General features: G+C 46.4%; 1 protein-coding gene across 2 annotated transcripts in view; it reads left to right on the top strand.

Moving 5' to 3' along the window:
• Positions 1-27,684, top strand: part of TCHP (trichoplein keratin filament binding) — a 264,855-nt gene that overhangs the window by 29,230 nt on the left and 207,941 nt on the right. For both annotated transcript variants that reach the window (XM_069619404.1, XM_069619405.1), the window contains exons 2-3: positions 2,752-2,942; positions 26,028-26,238. In XM_069619404.1, the coding sequence (XP_069475505.1) occupies positions 2,752-2,942; positions 26,028-26,238 (402 nt within the window). The remainder of the gene's footprint in view (positions 1-2,751; positions 2,943-26,027; positions 26,239-27,684) is intronic.

Raw genomic sequence — 27,684 nt, 5'->3', positions numbered from 1 at the left:
ACTAACCCATGAACTCCTCATCACCCTAATAAAACGCAACTATCCTATGACATTACAGCCTAGTTGCTCACATAAGCGTCCTTTCAGGCCTAACTCAGCCAGAACCCAGTCTGGGTGTCCACCCACCAGACTGCACACATCCAACTGATACCTTCAGCACGACCCCTAACGTTAGGATGCAGCTACCATCCGGCAATTACATCAGCTGCACACATAACTGGTGCACCCTACGACACTATCTCTCTGCTGACCAGAACTGCGGTTCCTTAGGGCATTCAACCTACCAGCACTTTGAGATCATACCAATGATATATAGAGTGCTATATAAATTCCAAGTAGCATAACCTAACAGTAAGTTCCCAAAGCATTGTTGGATCGTGCTTTTCAAGTCTGTGTCCAGTATTGTTTCTCTTAGGCCGTTCACACGAATATTGGAACGACGCAACCGTTCTCCAGGTCCTCTGCTTGCAGTTCCAAATTGTGGGAGACACTAGCTGGTTGATCCAACAGTTCACTGTTCTGACGTACCTCCTCCAATATCTCCACCAGACCCTGTTCAGTCACATTCACTCTCTCTCCTAATGTCTTCACTTCACCCTTCACTTTGTTCAGGGCGGTTCTGAGTTCGTCTCGCAACGATGTAAACTGCTCCTGAAATGTGTTGGTTATTCTCCCCTCCATATTATTGAGGCATTCCGTGAGATCCTCTTTACCGAGAGCCATCTCTTCAGCCTCTTGGGAGTCCCCTTTCTTCTCCTCAGTGTCCCCTTTCTCTGTCTCTAATTTGCCCTCGTCTCGCTGCCTTCAACAGCGCTCTAGTTGTCATTCTTGAACCCCTGGGAGTTTCCTCCTTCTATCCTGAGTGCCCTTCCTTTTCGATCTGGCATCTGGGTGTCCTCTTGTCACCAATATGTAAGCCTCAACTACTCGTTTCAGGACATTACGACAGTGCTGTTGACAAGCCTCACCCCTTCTCCTTTGCTTCCTCTGTTTCCGTGCCACTCAACCAGTGTTCACTCCGATTCCCTCTGTGCTCACTTTCCACTTTCCCTTTTCAACTGCTGTTGTTTCCCCACTTTATTCTATCTCCAAGCGCACTGGTGGCCTTTCTCTGGCTGCTGCCTTACTTGGGGATACTGCTGCTCTGTTGCACACTTATATAGCTCAGTGGGTTGAGCGCTCGCTGTTACAATCTGAGCGTGATCTGCAGGTTGCATGTTCGAATCCCAGCAAGGCCAACTCGGCCTTTCATCCTTCCGAGGTCGATAAATGAGTACCAATTTCGGTTGGGTGATATTGTATGTAAATATGTGCTCTGTAAATCGCTTTGGATTAAGGCGCTATATAAATAACACGTCATTATTATATTACCTCCTAGGTCCCTTCTCGTCTTACTTCCTGACTCGCCAGCCACCGGGCCTGTTACCCGCTCCACACCCTTCCTCCTTTCCAGCTCCCAGGTCTCCGATCTGTTGTCCTCCTCCACCATCCGTTGCACAGTTAATAAGCCCCCTCAGGCAATTTACAATCCTCTGTTGGGGTCCAATATAACCCTTGTTGGGCAGCCCTCCTTTGGGGAGATATTCCTCCATCTCCGTTCTCACCCCCCACCGTCCGCTCTATTTCTATGCTCCGGCCCTTTCATTCTGCCGGGGCCTCCTTTTGCGCTGCCTGCCTTACCTCTGTTTTCAGTGCCACTATGGCGCTTATTTCCCCATGTCGACACCTTGATTTACGGCCTCTCCTCTTCTGGGGGGGAGTGGCGGTGTCCCCGGCTACCAGCCTGGGTCAATGCTCTATTCTGCCTCTTCTGGGTACTTTCACTGCTGGCCTGCGTCCATATCACAGATGCACGGCCTGCTTCTGTTTTTGGCCGGAGCGGAGCAGAGGACAACACACCCTCAATCACCGGCAGCCATCTTGGAATCTTTACTTGCTTATTTATTTTAATTCTTATAATGCGCTGCATAGCCATAGGTCTCAGGGGCCACAATACTGGTTTATTGGACCGCCCCCCTCCCCAACCCTCGTTCGCATGTATTTTTCCTCCCATGCTTCATAGTCCAGTTGTTGTGCATGCCCCTTAATTGCCTGTGTGCTTTAATGTGATGAATAATGGAGCCACTGTGGGTCGAGGATTTAAATGTGCCGACTGCCAATCGGAGTTTGAAGTGTACCAAAAAAAGTAGTGTAACTGTGACCCCGGTGGGGAGACAAAGTAGATGGGAATGGAGAAACGTTTTCAAGGGTTGCAGCCATGCTGGTTGACAACCAATTGAGTTGAAAGAGATTTCAGTTTAGTTGTAATTGCTATTGGGTGGTTACGTGGAGAAGTGTGTTTTAACTTCACAAAGAACAGTTCCGGAATGCTGAAAATGACCACTGCTGCCATCTTTGAGACAGGCAATCCTGTCATGGCCGTCAGGTGGTCCTGCATTCTGGCTCCCTTCACTCCAGTAATTGTGTTCCTTTTGTGTTCTGTGCATGGACAAACTGCATGTTTTCACATGTTTGTGAGCCTCCTCTTTTTCTCCTCAGGGTCCAGTCTATCTCTATTTACATGTGTAGATTACAAATTGCACTGCAATATATATATATAATATATTTTGACAGTTTTTAATTGAAAAACCTCAAAATAATGTAACAAGAAATATGCAAATTTGCACAGACCTGATTTAGTTTGATTTGTCGTAATACACAGAAGGATTATTTCTTGACTAGTTTTGTACTAAAATTGATTAATTCATACAGATGGCATTACCTACGCTTCCCACTTACTGGCATAGCCGGAATAAAGCTCTTGAGCTGCAGATTGTTCGACAGAGGGAGCAGGAAGCTCGCTTCCGGCAACAATGGGAGCAGACCCACCGCTATTTTAAGCAGTCAGGAGTTTACAGCGACAAGCAAGCACAATGGAGCTCTCGGCAGTCTTACCAACAGAGGTAAGGTATTTCCATTGACCGTGAATTCTAAGCAACTACCTATTGCTATATACCCACAGACACCTAATGTAACTGGACAAAGTAGTCATATTTTGCTTTTTCCTAATTCTTTTCGGTAGTCATTTTTCATATTAAGCCTAGTTGCATGAGATATTCACACTCTGCATTTGCTGTAACGGTTCGAGTTTTTCACTTTTAGCATAATTGTATGAGAGAGTCATATTTTGCATTTGCCCTAATTGAGTGAGCTTGTCATGTCTTGCATTTGACCTAAGTGTGTAGGACAACCACAACGTGCATTTGGCAAATGGTCTGAGGTAGCATTGGCTTGGCTTGCAGCTAGCCAGGGTTTGCATTTGCCCTTCGGGTGTAAGGGTAGCCAGAGTCTGCATTTGGCCTAGTTGTCAGGGGAAAGGAAGGGGTCAAAGTTTGCATTTGGCCTAAGTGGGTGAGGTGACCAAAGCTTACATTTTGCCAAGTGTCAGAGATAGGTCAAATGCAAAACTTTGGTTAAGTGTGTGGGGTGGCCAAAGATTGGCATCTAGTTAATTATATAGGTTAGCCAAAGCCTACATCGGGTCAATCGTATCGGGTAGCCAGAGTTTGCATTTGGCATAGGTGTGTGGGGTAGCCACGGTCTGCATTCTGCCTAGTTGCCTAGGGGAGTTGGGGGGCACATTTCTGCATTTGGCCTGGGAGTGTAGGGTAGCCCAGGTTTGCATTTTAGATGAGCTGTTTAAGGTGGCCAAAGTTCACACTCAACCCTATTGGGTGTAAGGTATCCCATATTTTCTAACTGGCCCTGCAGAGCGAGTCTTACCTACTTCACATCTGGCCCAAACCCTATAGGCCTTCTGTTCCCCAGTGCCACCTCCAGACATCATACTTAATTGGGAAAGCGACAGTGTGGTTTCCCCCACCCCCTCAACCGCACGCAAGGGTAGCCACCCTGCAATTCATGACCCGCTGACTAGCCCGGCCCTAATAGGACCTTTCTTCCCCGTTCACACTAAAGGTAGTATTGCCATCCTTAATGACCAATATAGACAAAGGGTCTTCCACTGCAAGCTACCTGCATCCAACCAAGTCCCACTCACAACTCCCCCAACAGCAACTACAGATGTCGCTAAGAAAGCTCCAAACCAAAGGACCCCAAAAACCAAACCAGCTCTGAGGAACCAGCAAGGCCAACACAAAATTCCAGTAGACGTCACAGGAGGGCTAATGCCCCTGTGATCCAATCCAATAACATAAACACCAAAAACCCAGCCAAGGGACCAAAATGAAAATGGAATGAATCATGGTAGAAGCCTCAGACACAACTACCACACCTGGTACAAAACCACAAGACCCCGCCAATTAAAAGAAAACCTTGGAATCCCAGGAAGGAAACCACAACTGCGAACTACACTAAAAGGAAAACCCAAGGAGCGACGCAAGAAAAAAACCCAAATCAGCAAGGACCACCTTGGGCACAAAATCAAAGAACACACTACTATAAAATATTAAACCTCATAATCATGAGAAGACATCCACAACCATGAGATACTCCAACCATCCAAGTATTCATAGGAAAACCTCCAGAAGACTAAGAAGCACAGAACATGCCACGCCAGAGAAGAGGATGAGGTGCAAGAAAGGAGAAGCAAAATTGAATCACACCAGGAAACACTAACACAGCAATGGAACGCACACCCACAAGCCCGACTGTAATAAGAGCCACCCGAAAACAAGACAAAAACCACTATACCTAACACCGTATCTCAGAACAGACCACTCGACCAGAGCAGCAACGAACTGCCAGAAACATTAAACACATCAGCAGGATATCTGGAATCCAAAGGGAAAAGGCGGAAACAAACAGGAAAACAATGGGGAAACGACCCCTCCAGTCCATACAACAATAAAACCCAAGGGGACCACTGGCAACGCCAACCTGTAACAGAAGATGATTCAGAAGGAAATATGAACCCAATACGAAACCTAGCCAACCCACTTAATGATGAAACCGACCTAACGGAACACAACCTACATCCTGAGGAAAATGAGCGTCACCAACAAGACCATCAGAAGACCCAAGCAAAAACAAAACTGTCCACTATAAAGAAAAATATACACTGCAATCTAACCAACGCCAGATCTATGTCCAAACACACAACCGAGATCTAGCATCTACTTTGCGACGGGGGTAAAAGACATCCTATTCATCACAGAAACCTGTCTGGTTGAAAACTACAAAGTCAAACTGTACAGCTATCTCTGCCTGACCATTTCAAATGCATAAAAGCAAACAGAAAACGAAAAAGAGGAGGACTTGCAGTGGCTTACAAAGAACATCTAAAAATAATAACAGCCGATCTTCTGCGAAACCCTCGTCCTTCACCTGACCTCGGACCTACCTCACATTTATACTCCTCTATAGACCTACGACGCAACCTTCATAGACACCATCGTAGCAGCCGTCACAAACCTGGCCATTAAACATGATCACCTGATCATTCACTGGGACTTCAACATAGGGTTCGAAGAGAACGCAAACTCGCATAAAATCCTAACTAAGCAGCTTGAGACAATCAAACTACGATCAATGGTGAAAGGAGTGACGTACAAAGCAGGCCACACTTTAGATGCAATCTTCGCCAATTAACATCTGATCACAACAGAACCACCAATCCATCTACTTTGAAGTGACCACCTCATTATACACTTCGTAATCCAAATGCCATCAAAAGCATCCAACAGCCCCAAGAGAACCCCCGATCTGGAAAAGCAACTCGAACTGTAAAAAGCAGTCACCTAGAAGAATAACTAGAATCATGAAAGCCCTTGATTGCAACCCTGGTCGCAACAGATCTAGATGAAAATGGATCGCAGGAGCAATAGATGGCATCTCTCCGGAAAAACCCAGCATGAAAGAAATCAGTGGCGGGATGGTACATGCCCCACCTTAAAGCAATGAAAACAACAAACTAGAATAAGAATGGAGGAGAAACTATGACCAAGACTAAAGAATAACATATCAAAAACAGATCCAATCGTACAAAGCAGAAATTCTCAAAGTGAAAAAACAATACTACAGCGACCGGAATCACAAAAGCCAAAAACACTCCAATAACTACTCAACATCGTAAAGGAGATGAGAAACTCCCCTGGACGCAATAACACTCTCATGCGATAATCTCGCAGTTCACTTTAAGAGTAAAATTGCCAACATACATCAGAGCATAGAAAGTAGACTGAACAGCTAGACCGTTCACCACATCCAACCAACCTCTGGCCCACATAACAGGCTGAAAAAATGTGTCCAAATGTCCAGAGCAAAATTCAGTAGCTTGGTGAACAAAAGCAACAAGACCGGCTCCCCAAATTGACCCCTGTCTATCAGACATCTACAAATCGATCATTACACAGGGTACACCATCGGAATACTGCCTAAACCTCTTCAATCTGCCACTCGCAACGGGAAGAGTACCCCAAGCCTTCAAATCAGCCTACCTCACACTGCTCCTCAAAGATACTTTGGGCGATTTGGAAGAACTCTCAAACTGCAGACCGATTTCAAACATTCCTTACGTGGCAAAACGAATAGAGACCTACGTCTACGAACAAATACTGCAACACGTCGAAAATAACCAACTATTGGACCAGGCAGAAGTAGGCTTCAGACCCATGAGAGAAACTGAGACTGCACTACTCTCTATATGGGATCACTTAAAGACCAACGCAGACTCAAACATGAACTCTGCACTGATGCTACTCGACTTCTCTGCAACATTCGACAGTCAACCATAACGCCTTTGTCAAAAAACTGGAAGAAATGTTTGTCACCCGAACCTTCCAAGCATATAATTCATATCGAGCCTTCAAAGCAACATAAGGTGTAGATGCATTCGTCGACAGTTTCAAACAAACCGTTGAAACCTTCGACCTCACCGGAGCATTCGTCGCTCTCGAAGATTCTAAAATCTATTCCTGAGCCTAAATTGTTCCAACCCGTTTCAAGGCCTGATTTCTTTAGGCAAATGGGTTTGATCTTTGAAGATGATGAGGAAGAGAATCAGCCCTCTTTTGGGCATGACTATGGAACCTCAAATGTTTCAGAAGAATTAATATCGGAGGGATCCAAGATGCAGAATCTTATAGATACATTAAAAGAAACCAGTAGTTGGGAAACGTCACCAGACAGAATTTGGTAATGCTGACATAGCTGATTACACTAATCCTCCATACTGAATGGTTATTGGTAAAGTAGCTGAGTATTGAGGATGGTCCAGACCTGCAGCCACTGTGGAAAGTGATGATCTCACTGACATATTAGACAGTGGACCAATTAGGGAAGCTGTACTGCCATTCCATGCAGCCCTGAGTGTAAGGGTAATGGAGAAATGGTTGAAACCAGATTCTATACCATCTGGGAATTTATTGACAAATACAAGACTGCTTCAGTGGATCCTCCATTTCTGAACAGGCACCCACTGTCTGAAAGTTTAGTGGTTCAAGCAGCAATAGCATCTTCAAAGGCTGCAGCCTATCTTTCTGCTCCAGCAGATAAGGAGGATAGGAGAATTGACTCTTTGGCTAAAAGCGTTTTATTGCAGGAAGTACAGCATTAAAATCTGCAAATGCAACCAGTGCATTAGCGTTATACACGCATACCCTTTAGGGTATGGCTGCTCTCGCAGCAGAGCACATATCGGAGGGAGAAGAGGGAGAAGGCTTTTTAAGCCGGATATAAAATGGCAAAGATTTCATGAGTCAATCCCTGCAATCTAGTTTAGATACAGTGATTATGCAAATTTAGATACAGTGGACTCGACCAGTAGAGTCATGACTGCCAGCACGGTACTTGGACGCATGTCCTTGCTGAGAAAGTCAGGATTTTCAGCAGACGTCTAGGCACGTATGTTGGGCATGCTGTTTGACAGTATTTCTCTTTATGGGGAGAAGGCTGATGGCAGTCTAGATAACTACAAGCTTCTAGAGCTTCAGCAAAATCTTTGGGGGTAGCGATAAGACAACCTCAATCTACAGGTCAAGGTTGGCGACGTCGTTCATTTCGCTTCTATTTTTCGATTTCTAGAGCAAGAGGCCAGTTTGCATAAAGAGGTCAAAGAAGACCCCATCGTGGAAAAGGTAGAGGAAGAAGGACTCCCCGTTCAGCACCTGCAGGGTTACCCTCAGCTGCAGGTGGAACAGCAAAATGACTCCTTCAACCACAAAACTGTGGTAGGGGGCAGACTGTCATACCATGTCCAGAGTTGGCGAAGCCTAACTTCTGATTCACAGGTCCTTCAAACCGTAGCAGACATATACTGCCTGCCATTCCTGAAAAGACCTCACGATTGCCCCCCAAGATCAACCTTGGTTCCAGATGCGCTGCTCCAAAGGGAGACTTTCACCCTTTTGAAGAAAGGTGTGATAGAATTGGTGCCTGTAGCAGAGAGGAACCAAGGTTGGTACTCTCCTTACTTTCTAATACCAAAGAAGGACGGAGGAGTGTGACCCATCTTGGACTTGAGATTCGTGAACAAGTTTCTCGGGAAGGACAACTTCAAGATGGTAACTCTTTTGCAGATCCTTCAGGCCCTTCGACTCCAGGATTGGTTGGTGTCACTAGACATTCAGGATGCTTATTTTTACATGTGCCGATGCATCAGAAACACAAAAAGTACCTGAGGTCCCCAGTTGGCGGTCTCATTATCAGTTTCGAGTTTTGCCATTCAGGCTCACCTCTGCCCCAAGGGTTTTCACCAAGCTTGTGGCAGCAAGTCCAAGGAGGGGGGGAATTCACGTCTACCCCTACCTTGACGACTGGCTGATAGAGCTGTTTCTCCGGAACAGTGTCTGGATCATCTCAGTCGGACCTGCCGCCTCCTCCACAAGCTGGGCTTCTCCCTGAACCTCAAGAAGTCCCATTTGACACCCTCTCAGAGGCTTCAATTTATTGGAGCAGTCCTGGAATCTGCTTCGGGAAAAGCTTTGCTAAGGACTCCACATCTTTTGCAGACCGTCCAAAAATGTCAGAGTGCCCAACGTCTTCCGGCGTACGACTTCCTAAGGTTGCTCGGCCTGGTGGCATCCTGCATTTACCTGGTGCCAGAAGCCTGTCTGAGAATGAGAGCCCCCTCAGTGGGCTCTCAGATCCCAGTGGTCTCAATTCTCCGGCAGAATGACAGACCTTCTCCAGGTCCTGACAAAGGTCGCCCAGCATTTCCTGTGGTGGGTCAGCCGAGAGAATGTGATGAGAGGAGAACCATTTTGGCAACTATGGCCGGAGACGACAGTTGTGACAGACTCGTCCCTCTCAGGATGGGGAGCGCACATGAGAGAGCTTTCAATAAGCGGACACTAGTCTCAGTCGAGTCCAAACTCCCTATCAACCTTTTGGAGCTGAGGGCAATCAGACTAGCGCTGATGGCCTTCCTGCCCTCGATACGGGGAAAAATGTCCTGATTATGACGGACAACACAGTTGGCATGCATTACCTCAAAAAGAGAGGGGGTCTAGGGTCACTGCCCTTATGCAGACAGGCAACGCAGCTCTGGTTCTGGGCACTAAAAGAAGGAATAACTCTTCTTGCAGTTCATCTAGCCGGATAAAAGAAAATGGTGGCAAACGCTCTGAGCAGGCATAGCACAATCTCCCACGAGTGGGAACTAGCTCGGGAAGTGATCTTCGCACTTTGGGGAACCCCTCAAGTGGATCTGTTCACGACCACTGTCAACCGGAAGTGTGAGCTGTTCTGCTCCAGGGAATTTCCCAAAAGAGTAGCTCTATGAGACACGCTCGTAGTGGACTGGGAATTTCCACTCCTGTACTTGTTTCTGCCAGTCCCTGTCATTCCTCACGTAATACAGAGGTTGAGTAAGTTCGGGAAAGCCATGATCCTCATTGCCCCGGATTGGGCCAGGAGAACGTGGTACCCAGACATTCTGAAAATGGCCATCTGTCCTCCAATTCGCCTTTTCCAAAGGGAGGACCTACTCTAGCAAGAGGGAGGTCCCATTCTTCACCCAGAGATCAGGACTCTCAACCTTCACGCCTGGTATCTGAAAGGGTGAGCTATAACGATTGGGACCTTCCAGAAGTGTTGCTTTTGACGAGAAGACCAGCAACTAAATCCTTGTACGACCGCCGTTGGAATAGATTTCACAGCTGGTGCGCGGAAAAGAAAATAGATCCTTTCTCATGTAAACTCTCCCAGGTTTTGTCTTTCCTACTTCACTTGACCCATTCTGGGTTGCAAGTAGCCACAATGAAGGGCTATTTAGTGGGCCTTTCAATTTTCAAAAGATCTCTGAATGAGGGATTATATTTCAAAGTACTGATTGTGGCACAGTTTCTGAAAGTCTTGACAAATGTGTTCCTGCCTACTCCTTTAATCGTGCCATCATGGGATTTAAACCTTGTACTAAGGGGTCTTATGCAAGCTCCGTTTTGAGCCCTTATATTTGTGCACTATAAAGATGCTCACCATAAAAATTGCCTTTTTAGTGGCTATCACATCTGCCCATAGAGTAAGTGAGCTTCAGGCTCTGTCTTCCAAACAACCTTTCACGACCTTCTCCAAGGGTAAGGTAGTTTTTAGGGAGAATTCTCAGAATTGTGCTAATTCCTCCCTACCTTCCTTAGAGACCCTCAGGGCTTTTGCTGGACTCTAGGACTTTTTAATTTTCAACTTGGAGAGAGTGAGACCTTTTCCCCACTCTCCCATGTAGTATTCTGTGATTTAACACCGTTTCTTTTTGGTTTTGAAGCCTGACAAACTCCATAGGCATCATCTTTGCATTGTGACACACAGCACCTTCAGTGCAGTGGCACAGGGAAGTCTTAGATATCCCAAAGGTTTAAATACCTTCTCTTGGATAAACTACTGTTTCCAAGAGCAGTAAAGTGAAATTGACTTTAATTACAATTTGTAACTTTCTAGACCCAGCGCATGCTATCTTACGGGTGCTGGAGGGGTTACTTAGTATCCCCTTTGTCTAGTTTCTCATGTAAAATTTTATGGTACCCTTTCTACAATTAATGGCTGGTGGCAGTGGTTTACTTTTTACCACCATGGTGTGTTTTTACTGCAGGCAGCGCAGATGCAGTAAGGCGCCTGTGGGTGCCCATTTTGTCAAAATGCCCCCGGTCTTCTTTTTTCGCCACTTCCTGTCGGAAAGGCGCTTCTTGAGATTTACTCTGCATGCCAAACTAGGTTTGGTCCCTCTGTTCGTTTTGTCTTTTGGTGGTATTCACGAGTGAAGCCCGCTTCTGGCTCCAGTATGTCTGGCAGGGGCAGGAAGTGAGGGAGGTGCCCGAAACTCCCTGTGCTTAATCCGCTTGGTTACAGGAATGCACTCAAAGGTGATTGGCCGGCTCGCTGTCCGGCAAGGACAGCCACCCTGTTGCGTGATTGACAGCTAGGCTGGAATGAATGGGAGAACCATGCATAAAAGGCCAGGATTTTTGGCTTGGGAGGCTCAGTCGACCACTGGGCGAAGGAATCCGAAGAAGAACTTGGAAGAGATGCCTGCTGCAACTCCTGGACCATTGGTTTGCCCGGTGAAGCCCTGCTGCTGTGCTGAAGTTCTGAATTCGCCTCGACTAGGGAAGCCCTGCAAGGGCGACTTCTCCCCTTGAATTGGTGGGACCAAACAACTCCAAAGTGAACTTGTTTGGACATCCTCTCGGAGCTGGCTGTACTTCCACTGCTACTGCTGCTGGAACGGAAGTGCCAGGGAGAGGAACACCCAACTGAATGCATCACTTTTAATTCTGACCCGAGCTTGTGGAAGATCCTTCAGACTTCCAGTATGCAGGACTGACCAAGCCTGAGCCACCTCAACAGAATTCTGGACTCCAGATGCGATGAAGTCCAGAGTGGTATCCGAGAACCCCCTGTGGTGATATTTGCCGAGATGCGAGGAGCTGATACCGCAAAGTGCCGCTGAATAGAAGTTTGTCCTTTTCTGCCGCTGACCGTCCCATTGTAGTGTAGGAGTCGTCGGGTGTCCTCCCTCTTGTCCCCACGACTGAGCCCCAGGAACAACAGGATCTACAGAGCTGCACAGGAACAGAAGCCAGATGGAACCATTTCCTCTAACCAAAGGTACTGTAAGGTTTGAGAGGACTTACCTCTTGTTGTTGTAACCTTACTTGATCTCAGTTGAGACTTGTCTTGGTTGCTTCTGTAGAGCTGCTTGCATCTTCTACCTATCACAAGCCTCCCAGCTTGTGACCCTACTTTGATTCTACTTTTTCTACAAAGACTTCTAAAGCATTGTGCAAGACTTTTTCTTACCTGCAAGAGGTGTTTCAGCTCACCTAGACTTTTGCCCAATTGACATTGGCTGGCCTGGCTCCCTGAATGACTCTTCTCTCCTCTGCTTGTGTCTTATCTTCCCTCCATGAAAGGGTTAATTTACTTTGCATTGGGGGGTTCAAAAGTACTTACCTGCTTTAGAATATTTGTGTGATCTCTTGTTTATTCTGAAATCTCTTTACTTTAACACTCATCTCAGTATTGCTCTAAATGTACCAGTGATATATTAATTTCCACAGTGTCCAAGCTATTTAAGTCACCAGGGGGTTTAGGAAGTGTCTGTGTGCCATCCCAAATGGGTACTTGCTGATTTAGAGAAACTATGAGTGTGTATTTTAGAGTGTATTTGTGTGTTACTATGAAGAAGGCTTATTCAAACGGACTGTTAAATAAATTAATAATTGTTTAATCAAGAAACCTTGTGTGTAAGGGTTTATTTGGATACGTGTCACTGTCACTCTCTGTGTAACCAAACTACTGCTCACATTGACCCCTTTTGAGATAAGCCTAGCTGCTCAGCCGCACTACCACCCTGTGTAGTACAGACTTGCACCAAAGGTTGGGTTCCTATTGCCAGGAGGTCAAGGTTGTTGTAGTGCACCCAAAGGGTACTGCACCAAATCTTGCCTAACAGTAGTTTTGAGGGTTAAGTCAACTTTCTTGCCTAAGTTTGTGTCAGAATTTCATTTGCCACAATCTATTGCACTACCATCTTTTTATCCTCCTATTCATCCATCTAAGGAGGGACAGACTGCATAGTTTAGACCTAATATCACAAGGACTGCAAATATTCGCCAAGATGATCAGCTTTTTGTTGGTTATGCTGGTCATAGGTTAGGATTAGCCGTCACAAAACAAACCATATCTAGATGGATTGTGATGGGCATTAGTGAGTGTTACTCATTGGCTGGCAAGGATTCACCTGAAGGTCTAAGAGCACATTCTACCAGAGGATAGGCTGCTTCATCTGCTCTTGAACGAGGTCTACCAGTGAGGGACATTTGCAGAGCGGCAAAATGGAAGTCCCTGCATACATTTAGTAGATTCTACTGTGTAGATCATTTAACAGGAGAGGACGCCAAGGCTGTCCTCCACAACGTTATATTGATATTTTAATTCTATCGCGCTCGTACATAAGTGTTTCAACGTTAACAAGTAAAGTCCATTCTTGGCACCCTCTCCTAAACTCAAACTGCTTTGGGAGTCTATCAAAGATGAGGAGTAGGTGGGAGGCGCAATCCATTTGAAGAACAAGTTACTTACCCCTGTAACGTTCTTCCGACTGGATGTTCCTCCCACATATTCCTCATCGCCCTCCCATCCATCCCCTCTTGCCTACAATTTCTGTGTCTTACACCTTCCGTTCTCACAACGCCAAGACTATCTTCTCCTGGAACACAGCATGCTAAATAAGAAGGGGGAAAAAACTAAGAACTGAGGTAACGGTGAGCGCGCGTGCCAATATATAATCGGCTTCGACATCACGAAGGATGCTGCGGAAGCCGTTGAGGACCAACATTCGACATTGCGCGATGCTCGACCTTAGGAACCATTTTACGAAGCAAGGTGCAAGCAGACTTGAATATATCAAAGACGAGGAATACGTGGGAGGAACATCCAGTCGAAAGAACGTTACCAGCGGTAAGAAACTTGTTCATCTGTAGGTTGACCTGCAGTATAAGTTAAATGTATTCCCAGGCTAATAAGCCACCAAAGATTGCTTGAAGCTATCATGCATCAAAATATTGCATAGAATACTAATTTCGTATTCTCCAAATCTACCTTGTGGCACATTCAAAAATGTACCCATATTTTCAACATCATAAATCTATGGTCCACCTAATAGGACTCACCTACACTGGGGTAGGTCAGAATCGGGAGACGGACAAGTAGGCATGATTTCTAAAAGGTTTATATCCTCTTAACACTGGTCCTTCTCTCTGCCCCCCTTGGGGTTTCTCTGCTCTTTCTTCATCTCAGGGGTTCTCTATTTAATTTCCCACACCGGGACTTCTTTCAGTTTCTCTTCCCCGCTCTCTTCCCCACTACGCTCTCTCGCTTTGCCACCCGTCTCTCATTCCTCAGAAGCCACTGCATACCTGTGTCTGATGAACAGTGCTCTCTGGGAGGACTATGTAGGCCGACTGCCTCTCGTCTCAAAGCTGTTTATGCGACTCCTCAACTGGACTGCAGCGGTGGTTGTCTCTGCCAGGTTCTCGTTGGCACAGTACAGGAGCTTGTGGGTAATTCCTCCTCCGGGTTCAGCCTGCAGAGATACTCCTGTCTCGCTCGGGTTGCCACACCTGACTGCGCTGATTTCTCGCCTGCCATGTGCGTTGCACTCCTCTAATGTGGGCTGGCAGGTGCAACGACACGTTTGGTGTTCGGTCTCTCCGAGCGTCTCCTGCAATGCGCGCTGAGGAGTAATTAAAATTAAAGTCTGCGCTCTGCGTGGATGCTCCTCCCTGATTGGTCCTTCACTTGACGTAACTTCAGGAGGCTGGTCTTTCCATCAGTCTGCTGTTTTTCCCTGTTTAGGATAAAATGAAGTTTGGGTTAGAAGCCGAGCCAGCTTTTTTTTTTTTTTTTTTTTAAATAAACGTTATTTATGAAGTGCTTGACATTACAACAAAAGATGAAAGTAGCAGCAGTTTAAGCTAAGAGCTAATCTTACATTTGTAATCGCTCACATTGGTATGGTACAGGTCAAGGCATGGCGCGCAGTAAATGGTAGCCTAAAAACATACAGTACAGAACACCTGAAAGCGGATAAAAGGGAAGGGAGAGCCAATACCTGTCCAGAGCGTTCCTATTAGTTCAAAGTGTTTGCCTGCGTAGAAAGTAAATAATTGCGAAATGGTGGCCAAATGTCTATTTGTCTACAGTTCATGGGTTGCAACAAAGACCAACTTCCCTCCTGGTGGGATGCCCATGTGATGGCATGTAGCCATTGCGACTTGGACGGAGGAGTGGGGCGCAGCCATAGTAGGAATATACATCTAATTGCAAACAGCATAATAAGGCTCACCAGTTTATGAAAGCTGCGTTGCAGCTGCTCGAACCTATGAAATAAGCAGTTTAGTGGGGTGGGTTCAATGGCACAGCCAAATATCGCGGCGATAGTATCGCACACTCACTCCCACCCACCCCCCAAAAGGTCCTTAGTTCAAGGCAGTTACATAGCATGTGGAGATATCCCATTTCGTCAGAATGACACCTGGGACACGGGGGGGGGGGGTGGTGTGTGTGTGTGTGTGTGTGTGTGTATATATATATATATATATATATAAAGAGGTGCGATCTGGCCGGGGTTTAGTACAACCTGTGTATTACCTTGAATTGTATTAGTCGAAACCTGGAGTTAAGATATCATCTCCTCGATGATATCTATGGCTAGGTCACGGGCCCAGGTTTCACAGACTTTCGTGAGAGGTATGTTACCACAGCATTGCAGCAAGTCGTACAGCTTGGATACTCCGCCGTGCGCAGAGGTGCCCCCATGACAATATCCAGTACTGGTTCATCAGGGGGCAGTGTTTGGAATTCCAGCCATGTTGTTTTAGCAGAGTGACGGAGTCCTGCATATTGCAGCCAGCGCAAGGAGAGTCTCATTGTGGGAGCCGGTAGATCTTGTAATGTGATAAAGGACCCCATATTGTAAACCTCCCTCATGGTTGTATAGCCGCCCATTGTCGTACAGCTGCTAAATTTATTTTAGGGAATGACTGGTACAAGTTCCATAGCAGGGAGGGGTGGAGAGTGCTGTCACAGCAATGGGGTTACAAGCTGCAGGGTCTTTCCTGACTGGTGATCATATCAGTGAGCATACTTCACGAGTGCCCGCTGTGTGAAGTTCAATTTTAACATGTGGATGACATGCTTCAACATTGAACCAATAGGCTGAGTAGTATGCCTGTGCTGCTATCCAGTATTTTTCAAAATCTGTGGCAGTGAGTCTGCCCTGTATGTAGGATCTCATTAGTGTAGCCCATTTCAGCCTGACCGCTTCTGTGTGCCATAGGACGTTATTAATCAACACTTTTAGTGTCGCAAAGAATGCGGTGCCAGGCCACATTGGTATATTCAAAAAGTAGTACAATAGTTCCGGGAGGGTTATCATCTAAAGGAGAGCCACACGACCAGCTATCATGAATGGGAGATTCGCCCAGCCGCGAAATGTGGCTGTAAGTTGGGGTAGGTATATCCCATAGTAGCATTGGGTGGTGAGCCACAGCAATCCCTAGGTATTTAATTTCCCGGGGTGTCCCGGTGAATCCCGTGAGGTCAGGTGGAGCAGCAGTGGCGTCAGTGAGAGAGAATAGTTCATATTTGGCACGGTTGACCTGAAGTCCAGATAGGGTCCTGAAGGATCAGCCATCGTCCATGATTGGGGCAAGATTCTGTGTGGGGTCTTGCACAAATAATAGTGCGTCATCTGCATATAGTGAGATCATTTCGGGTTCACCCAAGAGTCTGATCCCCCTTTGGACGTGCCTATGCCGAATCACATCTGCAAGGGGTTCCATCACAATTGCAAATATTAAGGGGGATAATGGGCACCCCTGTCGGGTCCCGCTGCAAATGTCTATGGAAGCCGAGAGTGACCCATTTATGTTAACTCTAGCAATGGGTGATGTATGTCACAGTTGTACCCATGATATGAATCGATGCCCAGAGTTGCATTTATGCATACTCCCCATATAAACTGCCAGAATACTGAATAGAAGGCTTTACGAATGTCAAGAGCTGCATCGACTGCTTGTGTTTCTGGGGCTATCTGGACCACGATATTGAAAACGCGTGGATAATGTGTCTCATGTACGGGGCCAGCCTAAGGGCCAGTACTTTGGTGAATATCCTAACTCTGAGTTTATGAGGAATTGTATGATCAGACCGAAAAAAAGGTCACACCGTACAAAAAGTCCAAAAAATGCTAGCACCAAAGGTTCAAACCTTTGGTGGTAGCATTGTAGGTAAGTATAAAAATAAGACTGCAGGGGTGTCCCCCGCAACACCCCGCTCACTTTACTGTGTGGTATATTGAGCGGGGTGTTGCGGGGACACCCCCGCAGCACACCCGAAGGAAAAAAAAAAAGGACCCTGCGGCGCCGGTTCCTGATCACGGAAGTGAAAGGGAACAGGCGCCGTAGGGACACAGCGTGAAGAGAAGGTAAGTGGGGTTTGTTTTTGTTGTGGGTGGGGTGTATGTTGTGGGTGGGTATGTAGGGGTTTTGAACGTGTGTTCGCATGGGAAATGACAAACCTTTTGAGGTTCGTACATTTCACATGCAAAATTATTTCCGGCCGCGGGATCAGCCGCGGTCGGTTCACGTAGATCCGTTTATGAGGGAGAGGGGACGGTAGGACTCACATTGCCTGGCCAGTTTTTCGGGTTTTAGTAGAACTCACGGCTTGGTGTAGCGTGGGCGTAGGGGTTAGGGGGGGTTGTTTTCAATGTGCAGAATTATTCCCATAGGTGTAACGCTTACCTTAGACTCCTCGGGGACACCACGTGATATTCGGAAACTTCTCAGGGTGCGCTGTTATCTTTATCCCAATTAGACTCTCTATCTATACATGAAAAACAATTACCACACTCAATAACTAAGTGATTCCTAAAATAGGGGAAAAAAGAATCACCTTCAAAATAAACTGTATTCTGCGGTTACCTTAGATGGTGATTTGGTTAGCTCTCCATCCTGCTTCTGCGCAGGGGTGCGTGTTCTGAAGAAGGGACGTGAGGAGAGGAATGAAACTACCCAATATGGAAATGCCACTAAATAGAACTAACAACTGTAGCGGGAGAAGAGAAGAATTATCCTAAAACTTCCAGAAATGTCTAAAAGGGTACACTTCCTAACCGTGTCAAACAGGAATGGTGTCACTAACCCACTAATAGCAGAAACACCCTAATGTGTCTAAAAACTGAAGTGCACAACCCGCAACATATTTGGTTCCAAAATGCGTGAACTTAGTGTACCTGATGACGACAGAAAAAACGAACACTATTGTTCCTAGAAACAATTCTCCACACAACCCCCTTAACTTCTGTGAGGTAAATATGGTTTGAACATTCACTTGTGCGAAAGAACTAATGTGTGAAAAGCTGTTGCTACTATTGGAACCATTAATCTATAGCGAGAACTAAAAGGTAAAGATACTTGCTGTGAAAAATAAAAGGGGCGACAGAACTGGGAGGAGCGCCTCGAAAACTCTCCTCACAATAAACGCCAAATGGAAAAGCGTAACCGCCAGCACCGCACTGAAGAACGCCAACTTTACACAGAATTCACAACTTGGGACAGCGGACTGGACGGAATTAGCTATTCCAGGGCACTACAGAAAGGGTTTCTATGGAATACTAGGGAAGCTGAGGAATTCCTGTCAGAGGGCTGAACCGCGGTAAGCGTTCGCTGAGACAGCTGAAGACGCGAAGCGCCGTTGAGCAAAGGGGAGGGGCTTAAATACTCCCGAGTGACAGAAAACTAGACTGCTGGCCCAACTAGAGGTTGTAACTACAGGCAGCCATGTTGGGTGATGAGGAAGAGTCAACCTACCTATTCTTAGACCAGCAACTGTAAGCGGCCAACCAGGAACTCTTGGAATTTCTTTTGCGAGGGAACCCCGTAATCATGACAATAGGGTAGTCAATCGAGGAGCAAGGCAGGATTTATAATGCTTGTATAATGAGGCTGTCCGGTCCGGGGCCTCACCAGGTGGATGGGATTTGATGGCAGTGGAGATATCGTCTGAGGAGATGGGTCGATCAAGGATCTCCCGGGGCTCATTGTACAGCATTGATAATGGCAAATTGTCTGTGTCTATCTCGGGAAGGGTTGGCGTGTCAGAGTTGCCATATAGTGTGGCGTAAACGGGTGAGGTGTGGAACAGTGCTCCAGACTCGTCTCGCACGGATAGGATATGGTGGCCTCTCCCGGCTTGCCGTACCATCCTAGCTAGTAGTCTGCCAGGGCGTTCACCCTCTCCATACTATCTTGCCAAGACCGTATTTGTCCAGAAATTTCAATTCTCTGTCAGCGTGTGTTCGATATCTGTTGACATTCAGCCTTCATGTCTCCCAAGGCGGTGACACTAGGTGTGGACACATACTGTAATTCCATCCGTTTTAGTTTAGTTTGACTAGTATGAATGTATCGCCCTGAGCAGGCTTGCCTCGGTGGCCAGAGCCATGTCCCTGGCATAGATCTTGAAAGCTTCCCAAGTGTCGGCTCTGTACCCACAGAGCCTGTGTTTATCTCGAAGTAGTCATCCACACACCTCACCATTTTGGACTTCAGACGAGATCTAGTAATGCCAGTGGTTTAAATCTCCATACTCTTTTAGTACCTAATGTGTCACCCAGTGTTGGTGTCAATGTGATAGGGGAATGGTCTGAGAAGGTCCTAGCCAGTATGTCCGCGTCACTGTGGTGGGTTATGAGGGCGCCTGATAACCACCACATGTATATCCGGGAGTGAGAGTTGTGTACTGTGGAGTAGTGAGAGTATTTGCTTGCTGTTGGGTTAAGCATCCTCCAAGCATCTAACATTTCGAGGTCCGCTAGGCCTTCTCGTATCGTCTGAGCGGTTCATAGACATAATTTTGAATACAAAATATTCGAAAGTCAAAAAGTCGAGAAAAAAAACGTCAAAAAAAATGTCATTTTTTTTTAATGACGTTTTTTTTTCGAAATGGGGGGGTTCCCCCCCCCAACTCCCCTTTTTTTTTATTTTTACCTATTTTTTTCACAGAAACTAGAGCCCAAAAAAAAATATCGAAAAAAAAAAAACAATTCGACATTTTTTTTTTCGACATTTTTGATTCGACTTTTTTGACTTTCGAAATTATGTTTTCGAAATTATGACTGGACACCCGTCTGAGCAGTGCTAGTTAACTGCCGGGCATACGTCTGGACCTATCAAAGTCTATGTACACTATTGTGTTGCAATCTCCCCCCCAACCCCCACAATACTGGTATGGGGAGGGGTGGGGGGGGGGGGGGGGGAGTATAACGCCAGCTGTTAAAACATCTTTGAGTAGAATTCATGCTCGTCTGTTTGGTCCGTATAGATTAAATAGAACTATTTCATGATTTCTCAGCACACCCCGCAATAACACATAGCGCCTTAGTGGATCTATGTGTACCCACTTGTGGACCTATGGTATGGACTTATGAATAAGGGTCATAACACTCCTACATTGAGTCGAATATGCAGTGAAATATTGGTGTGAACCCCAGCTTCTGGCGAATCTCTCGCAGCCAATCCGTGTTTCTTGTAGAAGCAGGATGCACACCCTGTGTCGCTCAGTATATAGCTGTAAGCGCTGCATTTTTGTCTAGAGGGGCCAGTTTCAGGCTGTTCACTGGAGCTATAACTATATAGCGCTGCATTTTTATCAACCAACACAATCCTGTCAAGCATTTTTTGTATAACTGACATGCAACCCCCCACCCCCACCCCCACCCCTCCTGCAATCTGAGGAATGATTGTGCCTACCCCAACATCCCAACAACATTTGCAACTTTGCATGGGGGGCTGTCTGCATCTACCGAGCCTAGCTTACATAGTAAGTAAAACCGGTTTCGGGTACATACTTGCCGGGTATATAGTAGCTGAATGGTGAAATTGTCAACAGTGACTTCGGGGGAAATGCAGATGGGTATACAGGTATTGCTCACTGTCAGAGTCTTTTCAGGGAGTGGTCGTCTATGGAATACAAGTAGTATTTTATCTGGGGTCAGCCAGTGAAGTGGTCATCTAAAAACCTCATAGCCTTCTCAGGTATAGTGAAAAAATACACTTTGTTGCCATGCTCAATTCTTAGTTTGGCTGGGTAAAGCATTGCATATTTCACATTAAGGCCGTGGAGCCTCTTCTTTGTGTCAGAGAATGTCTTGCGTTCCTGCTGAACAGTGATTGACAAGTCAGGATACAAATGTACCCGGTTGCAGCCCAGTAGTAGCTCACCCTTTGCTCTTGCCGCCTGCAGCAGTGTGCCTTTGTCTCGATAATTAAGTACTCTGGCTATGATTGGGCGAGGTGGAGTGCTCGGGGTGAGTGTGCGATGGGCATGCTCTATCGCAAATTGTGGTGATACATTTTGGGGCGTCCAACAAGGAGAATAGTGTGTGTTCAACATATTCCTCCATTAACCCTGCAATGTTTCCCTCCGGTATCCCTATTATCCGCAGGTTGTTGCATCTTGATCGGGATTCAAGATCCTCATTCTTTTTGCCGATGGATAATACCTGTTTCAAAAGTGAGTTGACATCAGCTCTAAGGGCAGCCACTTCGTCTTCAGTCGTGCCCATTCTTGTCCCCACTTCCGCTATGCAGGCATCAGACTTTTCCATCCAGGATTTTATTGAGCTGATTGTGCTGCTCAGATTGTCCAGTTTTGTGTGTATGGTGGTAAATCCTTCTCGCATGAACTCCATCACCCGGTTAAGCTCACTGGGTGCGCCTATCTCGTATACTCTGCCGGTAATGCCCTCCCCAGCGTCAGATCCATCTGCTGCCTTGGGTGTGGCGTTAGCAAACATATTTATCGAACTCTGCTTCTTCCCGGCTCCCTTGATCATCATTTCTCGGTTATGTAGATGGTGAAAGTGTAGCGTGGTAGCCGGGAGGGAGGTGGCCCAGGCAGCGATGGTAGCGGTATTAGTGTGGGAGTAGTTGGACTAGCTGGTTGTTGCAAGATGCATATGCACATTTCTGCTGCTGGATGCGGTGGCAGAGATGACTGAGCGCCCCCTGTCGTGGGTATAGGAAATAAGCCTTCACGCAGGTTATTCAAGAATCGGAGGGGGTGTTGGAGCTGGTATGAATGAAAATTATACTCCAGCAGGATCGTAGTGGTTGCAAGGGGTATTCCGCTTTCACTCTCGGATATTAGAGGGGGTGAAGGATGCAGTGCAGCACATTGATAAGACTGTGGGTTGGGCGCTGTTACCACTGCTTGTGTACTCCCCTCACCCGTCAGGCCAGAACAGGGTGGTTCCCTGCAGTCTTGTGTTGAGTCTCAGCAGTTGCAGCGATGCCTCTTGCAGGCGGAAGTGTACCTGGAGCCCCACCACAAGAGAGAAAGGAACCAGGGCTATTGTCCAGGACTTGGTGTCATTCCTTGCAGTAAGTGGCCCTCGCCTTGCCCACTGTGATCTTTTGAAGGCAGCGTGGGTGTGGGAAATACTATGTGGCCAAGGGCGCGCAATGATGATGCAGCCTTGAGGATATAGAGTGCTTTTGTAGAGGAGGTCCCAAATATGGTCTGCACTCCAGCCACCCATTTTGAAGTACCAGGAACGTTCACACCGGGATATGTGACATATGGAGCAAATAAACCAGCAGAGAGCCGCATTAGGACTCTGCCCAGTGCCCATCAGAAGAGCAACACCTATTGAAGTGCCAATAACCAGACAACCATGGACAGTAAGGTATCCATTGAGACAACCCTACCAGCAAATGACACGAAATGAAGGTTGCTTAAACAATGTCCCAGAAGAAACTCAAAAGGCCTTTATTGAAGACGAATGGTGACGACACAAGGGCCCGGACAGACTCACAGATGAAAGAAACGACAACCAAAAGATGACACAAAGCCGAAATGTCCTAAATAAGAACATCATGATCTTAGAAGGAGAGACGATGTTGAAATATAAAGAAACTCCAACTGTAAAGCAGGATGAAAATATCCAACCAGTTAACGCCTGTACATATGCTTGAAACGTAAGAATCTAAGAGAACAGTGCGGCTTGCTATGCTTAGAAGGAGAATAGAGCGGCAAGTGCCAACTATATATCGACCTCAACGAAGCACACTATATAAGTGCACGTCCACGTTATACAAAAGCAGAATTAACCCAGGTTACAAAGGGTCAAAAAGGACCGGATTGTTATTCCAGCTAAAACGAGAAGAGAGACGGCAGAATCGAAACTCGGCAAGGAGCAGGCCGTGCCAGGGAAATCGAGGTCAAACCAAGAAGGGGAGACGGACAGAAACTTCTCAGATTCGAAACTTAAGAACAGAGCAGCCTGCCCCGTGAAAGTCGAGATAAGGAGGCCCAGGCAGGTGGCAGGCCGAAATGCAAATTTAGTGCACAAATAGAAGGAAAACAAAGCCGATTCACGGTGTACTAATACATGACCCGCCAAGCGCGAAAAGGTACCAACGTCTGATGTCACCCAAAACCAGAAGATATCATAACTTTTCCTGACAATAAGCTACAGTTTCGAGGCCAACCACAGCCAACTAATTGACACATAGCAATAAAGTACTTATTGATGGAAGGGAGGCTGGGTGAATCTTGGGGCATCCTGCATCTGGGTGACCATTCTGCATGCTGCTAATTAAAGTGGAGATTTATGCCTGGTGTTGTAGCCAACCCAATCACAATGGACCAAATAATCTAGGGTCCTATAGCTAGTAGAACCAATGAGACGTTACTCTTAGTGACCTCTACATGTGTAATGTTAGAGGGAAGGGCGTAGACACTCTCCTGATAAGGGTTAACCAATCCTCACACTCCGTTACCATATACAGATATAGCACCTACACTTAAGTTACCTTTTCCAACCAACTGCATGACAAACTTATGCGTGTTACACGTTCATGATGACAAATTTTGGGTATAACTGTTACTGTTTGAATGAAGATCATTGGGAGTTGAAGCGAGATGGGCTACCGCATCACTGTTGATTTCCATGTTTCTTCGTTTTCTATACTTGTCATTAAATGGACTCCCCTTTGCCAAACCATTGAGTTGTCCTTATTGATTGGTGTTGGAGTAGGAAATCCTGCACCCCTTCCACCTCAAGGTGCAGCTATCTTGTCTTAAAGTACTCAAGGGCAAGCTCTGACTCTATGGGCCGGTCAGGGGGTCACACCCCCTCCTGTGCACTTTGTCATGGGTGCTAGAGGCAGGTAGGCGGCAGTCTGAAAAGGTTGTGGGGGGTGGCATATGGGGATATTGTACTTGGTAGGTTGTGCCAGCTGTCAGAGGCACCACGTTGTCGTTCTCCACCTGTCAGCAGCCTTGAGTTGTTAATGGAAGCAAAAAGGTTTAGTGGAGTGCGCACAACAAGGTGACAAAACGTGCATGCTCCCCCTGCTTGTGTAGACACATCGTTTTACTGTACAAGGATGAGTTTGAGCCGTAGGGTGCAGGGAGAGATTGCAGTGCATGGTTTTGACCAAGTGCAGTAGTAGTTCACGCAGGTAGGAGAGGTCCGTGGGTCCCCGCAATATTTTGCAAGAGACCGGTGATGGCGATCCGTACTTGGTTCTGTTCCTCAGTGTGTGGGCTTTGCTGAGCCGAGCCCGGGCACATTGAGTAAGGGAGGTGTAGGAGGTACTGTGCGGTTTCCAGCTTAAGGAGTTGGAGTGGCCACATACTCCTGCACCGCAGAGGCTCTCTGTGTAGCCGTGTATGGACGGGCAACACATCTCCCAGACTGTAGGGGCGGGTGATGGTAGCAGCATAGTGCAGCACAGGGGTAAGCTGCATGGGGCATGAGGGCGGCCGACTGACTAAATTAAAGGAGCTAAAAGAGAACAAGGAATTATATTTGGATACAATCGGAGAGCGGACAAATGAATTGAAATCTGCTTGAGAAGAAAGGAGAAAACAGGTATTTGTGTAATCGAGGCATTGAACTCAGTGAGTGTACAGTGGTCTTGTGTCCACTGGGGCAGGCGTCCTTTCTGCTGTTTACTGCGCAGGGGTCGTGATTCCAGGGCCGCCTCTGTGCCGCGCTATTCAGCTCCGGTAGATATGCAAGGGATATGTGCGCCCTCAGGGATTTAACAAGCTTCCCGGGCCTCCGACCACAGTGAAATCGGGGCGGTTTAGTAGTGCAGATGTTGTGCATATGAGGCGAATCGTGTTTTCAGCATAAGGCACCCTTAAATAGAGGATTGTAGGCGCGTATTGATGCCGGGCACCAGAGCTCCTCTCTCAGGCCTCTTCATCATGCGCAACAGCACCCCCCTGCCCCGAGCCAGCCATTGTTAGAGTTCTCGTACATCTTAGTTCTTGCATACCTCAAAAAGAGGTTAGTCTCTGGGGAAAAGGTATTGTGACTTAAGTCCCTCTCTGAGGTTTCTCTGTCCCCTAAGGGGGAAGTCCCCTTCAGAGTAATCCTGCTTACCCTGTGACCTGGGGGGTGTACATTTTAGCAGGCTCATCTCACTAGTCCCAAGGGTAGAGGTGACGAATCCAAGGAGTTGTCACAAGTCCTTCAAATGTTTGTCTGGGCCACCTATTCCCTCTTCTGCTCCTTTTCCTCCCACAGACCAAGGACTAGATACTGCTAGATGTGGCACCATATGCCATAATGAATTGCATACAAGCCCAGATGCTCTGAGACTCCTATAGTGGTCACTTGGCACAGTATACAAGCCTTCTAATATAACATCTTGGTTAAATATCCCAATTTAGAAGCACATGTTCTGAAAACTATTAATAAGTACTATTATATAAGTACTGGTGAGCTTCACTTAAAATGCAGTAGGCAGACTCTGAATTGCTAATGCTATTCAATTTACCCCATTGTTAAACCTATGAACAATGGATTTATATTTTGCAGAAAATGTAATTGTTTTATTACCCAGACCCCAAATGATAGTCTTTCCAAAGAGCGTCAATTTGTTTTATTCCCAGCAAAAATTTAAAACGGTATCAATTACTGGAAAAACCATTTTAAACCATTGGTGATCTCTTTCAGCATGTGTTTTATTGTTTTATTTATTTTTACTTCTTTCGTGTATTTTTGATAGCATGGGTGCCTATCATCGGGAGAAGCAAAAGGAGGAGAAGAAAAAAAGTTTGGAACATCGGCGTATTCGGCTTCAGAAACTTTTACAAGAAGAACGTGACTTGCTTGAATCTGAATTAAAGGAGCTAAAAGAGAACAAGGAATCATATTTGGATACAATCAGAGAGCGGACAAATGAATTGAAATCTGCTAGAGAAGAAAGGAGAAAACAGGTATTTGTGTAATCAAGGCATTGAACTTCTCTAATGGGTACATGTGGTAAGGGAAAGTGGGAATCTATTTAACAGTATTGCCCCCCTCCCCCATGCACTGGATTACATTAGAGGTTTGCAGTGGGCTATATCATCTTAGCCGCCTGGAGACCCAACAGTAAGGGCCTATGACTTTGTCTCCATTGCCATTTATAGTCGGTGAAGCTCGCTCTGGTGAGATATATGGCAAGAAGCACCAGCTTGAGAACCCACACGGATGTGCGCTTGCCCCGCTAGTGCTAATAATGGAGTCTACGGATGAAGGATAATCATGTTGGCAAACCTAGTGAAAGATGGCTATAATGGCAAAGAAAACATTTCATGGTGGCATAGGAAAGGTAAATGGATGCAAAACAGTAGTAATCTGAATAAGGGAGTGGCAAGGAGCCCCTCCTGCTCTGTCACTCCCCCAGGAGGGAAAGGTTAAGAAATAATAAACCAGAAAAAGAAAGTTGTTTAATATGTGTCAAGCAAGAGAAATGGCTTGGAATGTGGCCAATACCAGTCGTTAATGCCTGCGTTCTTGGCCATATGATTGGCTCATATGAATCTTCGAGGTGCTAATAGGGGTAATTATCCATTAACCACAGTTGAGCATTGTTGAGAAAGATTTTCTTTTTGCTGCTTTCCCAACATAGGCATCTATGGAACCCTCCAACATTTTGCTATTGTTTGTACCCTGTACGCTGACCTGCTTTTTGTAGATAAGTAAAATCTTTTTGCTTTACTTGCCCTGCTTAGCTCCTCTATTTTGGGGGCACTGATCAGTCCCTATGGCTGTCAGTGCAGGGGGACCCCACCCACCCCCACCCCCACCCCCCTTTACAAAATTCTTTGTTGTTTTTAATCTGCACACATCACGTTACAGTGAGGTGCGGAAGGGATAATTTGTGTGTACATTTCTATTTTGTTGATTTTTAAACATAAACATTAAACCTCTTTTCCAGCACCAGTGCCACTAGATCTTCCTTTGTTTTCAACCCCTACCCCTCCCTCCGCGCGGCAACCTCTCAAACAACTCCCAACAGGAACCAGACATTGTGTGAAGTCCATCAAAATGTTTGTGGCTAAAAGCCATCACCTATGACAGTATACCCCTTGATTCGAGAGGGATGAACAAGGGGGACCGAGCTCACCTCTACCTCCTTTTACGTCCAGGCTCCCCAGACCAGCCCATCCTCCACAAAGAAAATCCCCTCATAGCCACATGTACTTATTGCAAAACCCCAACCAACCCATTTCCATATCAGCGCCCCCCCCCCATGCAGGGCCACTGTGATCTTTTCCATCAAATATGTCCTTATCCTTAAACAAACCTTCCATGAGTCCAGGCAGTCGTTCTCGTTTCTTTTGAGTTGCGAGGCATGCTCTAGCCGCCAACAATAGGAAATGTGCCATGTACGGCAC

Source organism: Ambystoma mexicanum, chromosome 10 (assembly GCF_040938575.1).
Source record: "Ambystoma mexicanum isolate Mex_15411 chromosome 10, UKY_AmexF1_1, whole genome shotgun sequence".
NCBI classification, from domain to species: Eukaryota; Metazoa; Chordata; class Amphibia; order Caudata; family Ambystomatidae; genus Ambystoma; species Ambystoma mexicanum.
This window is presented reverse-complemented; position numbering and strand designations above follow the sequence as displayed.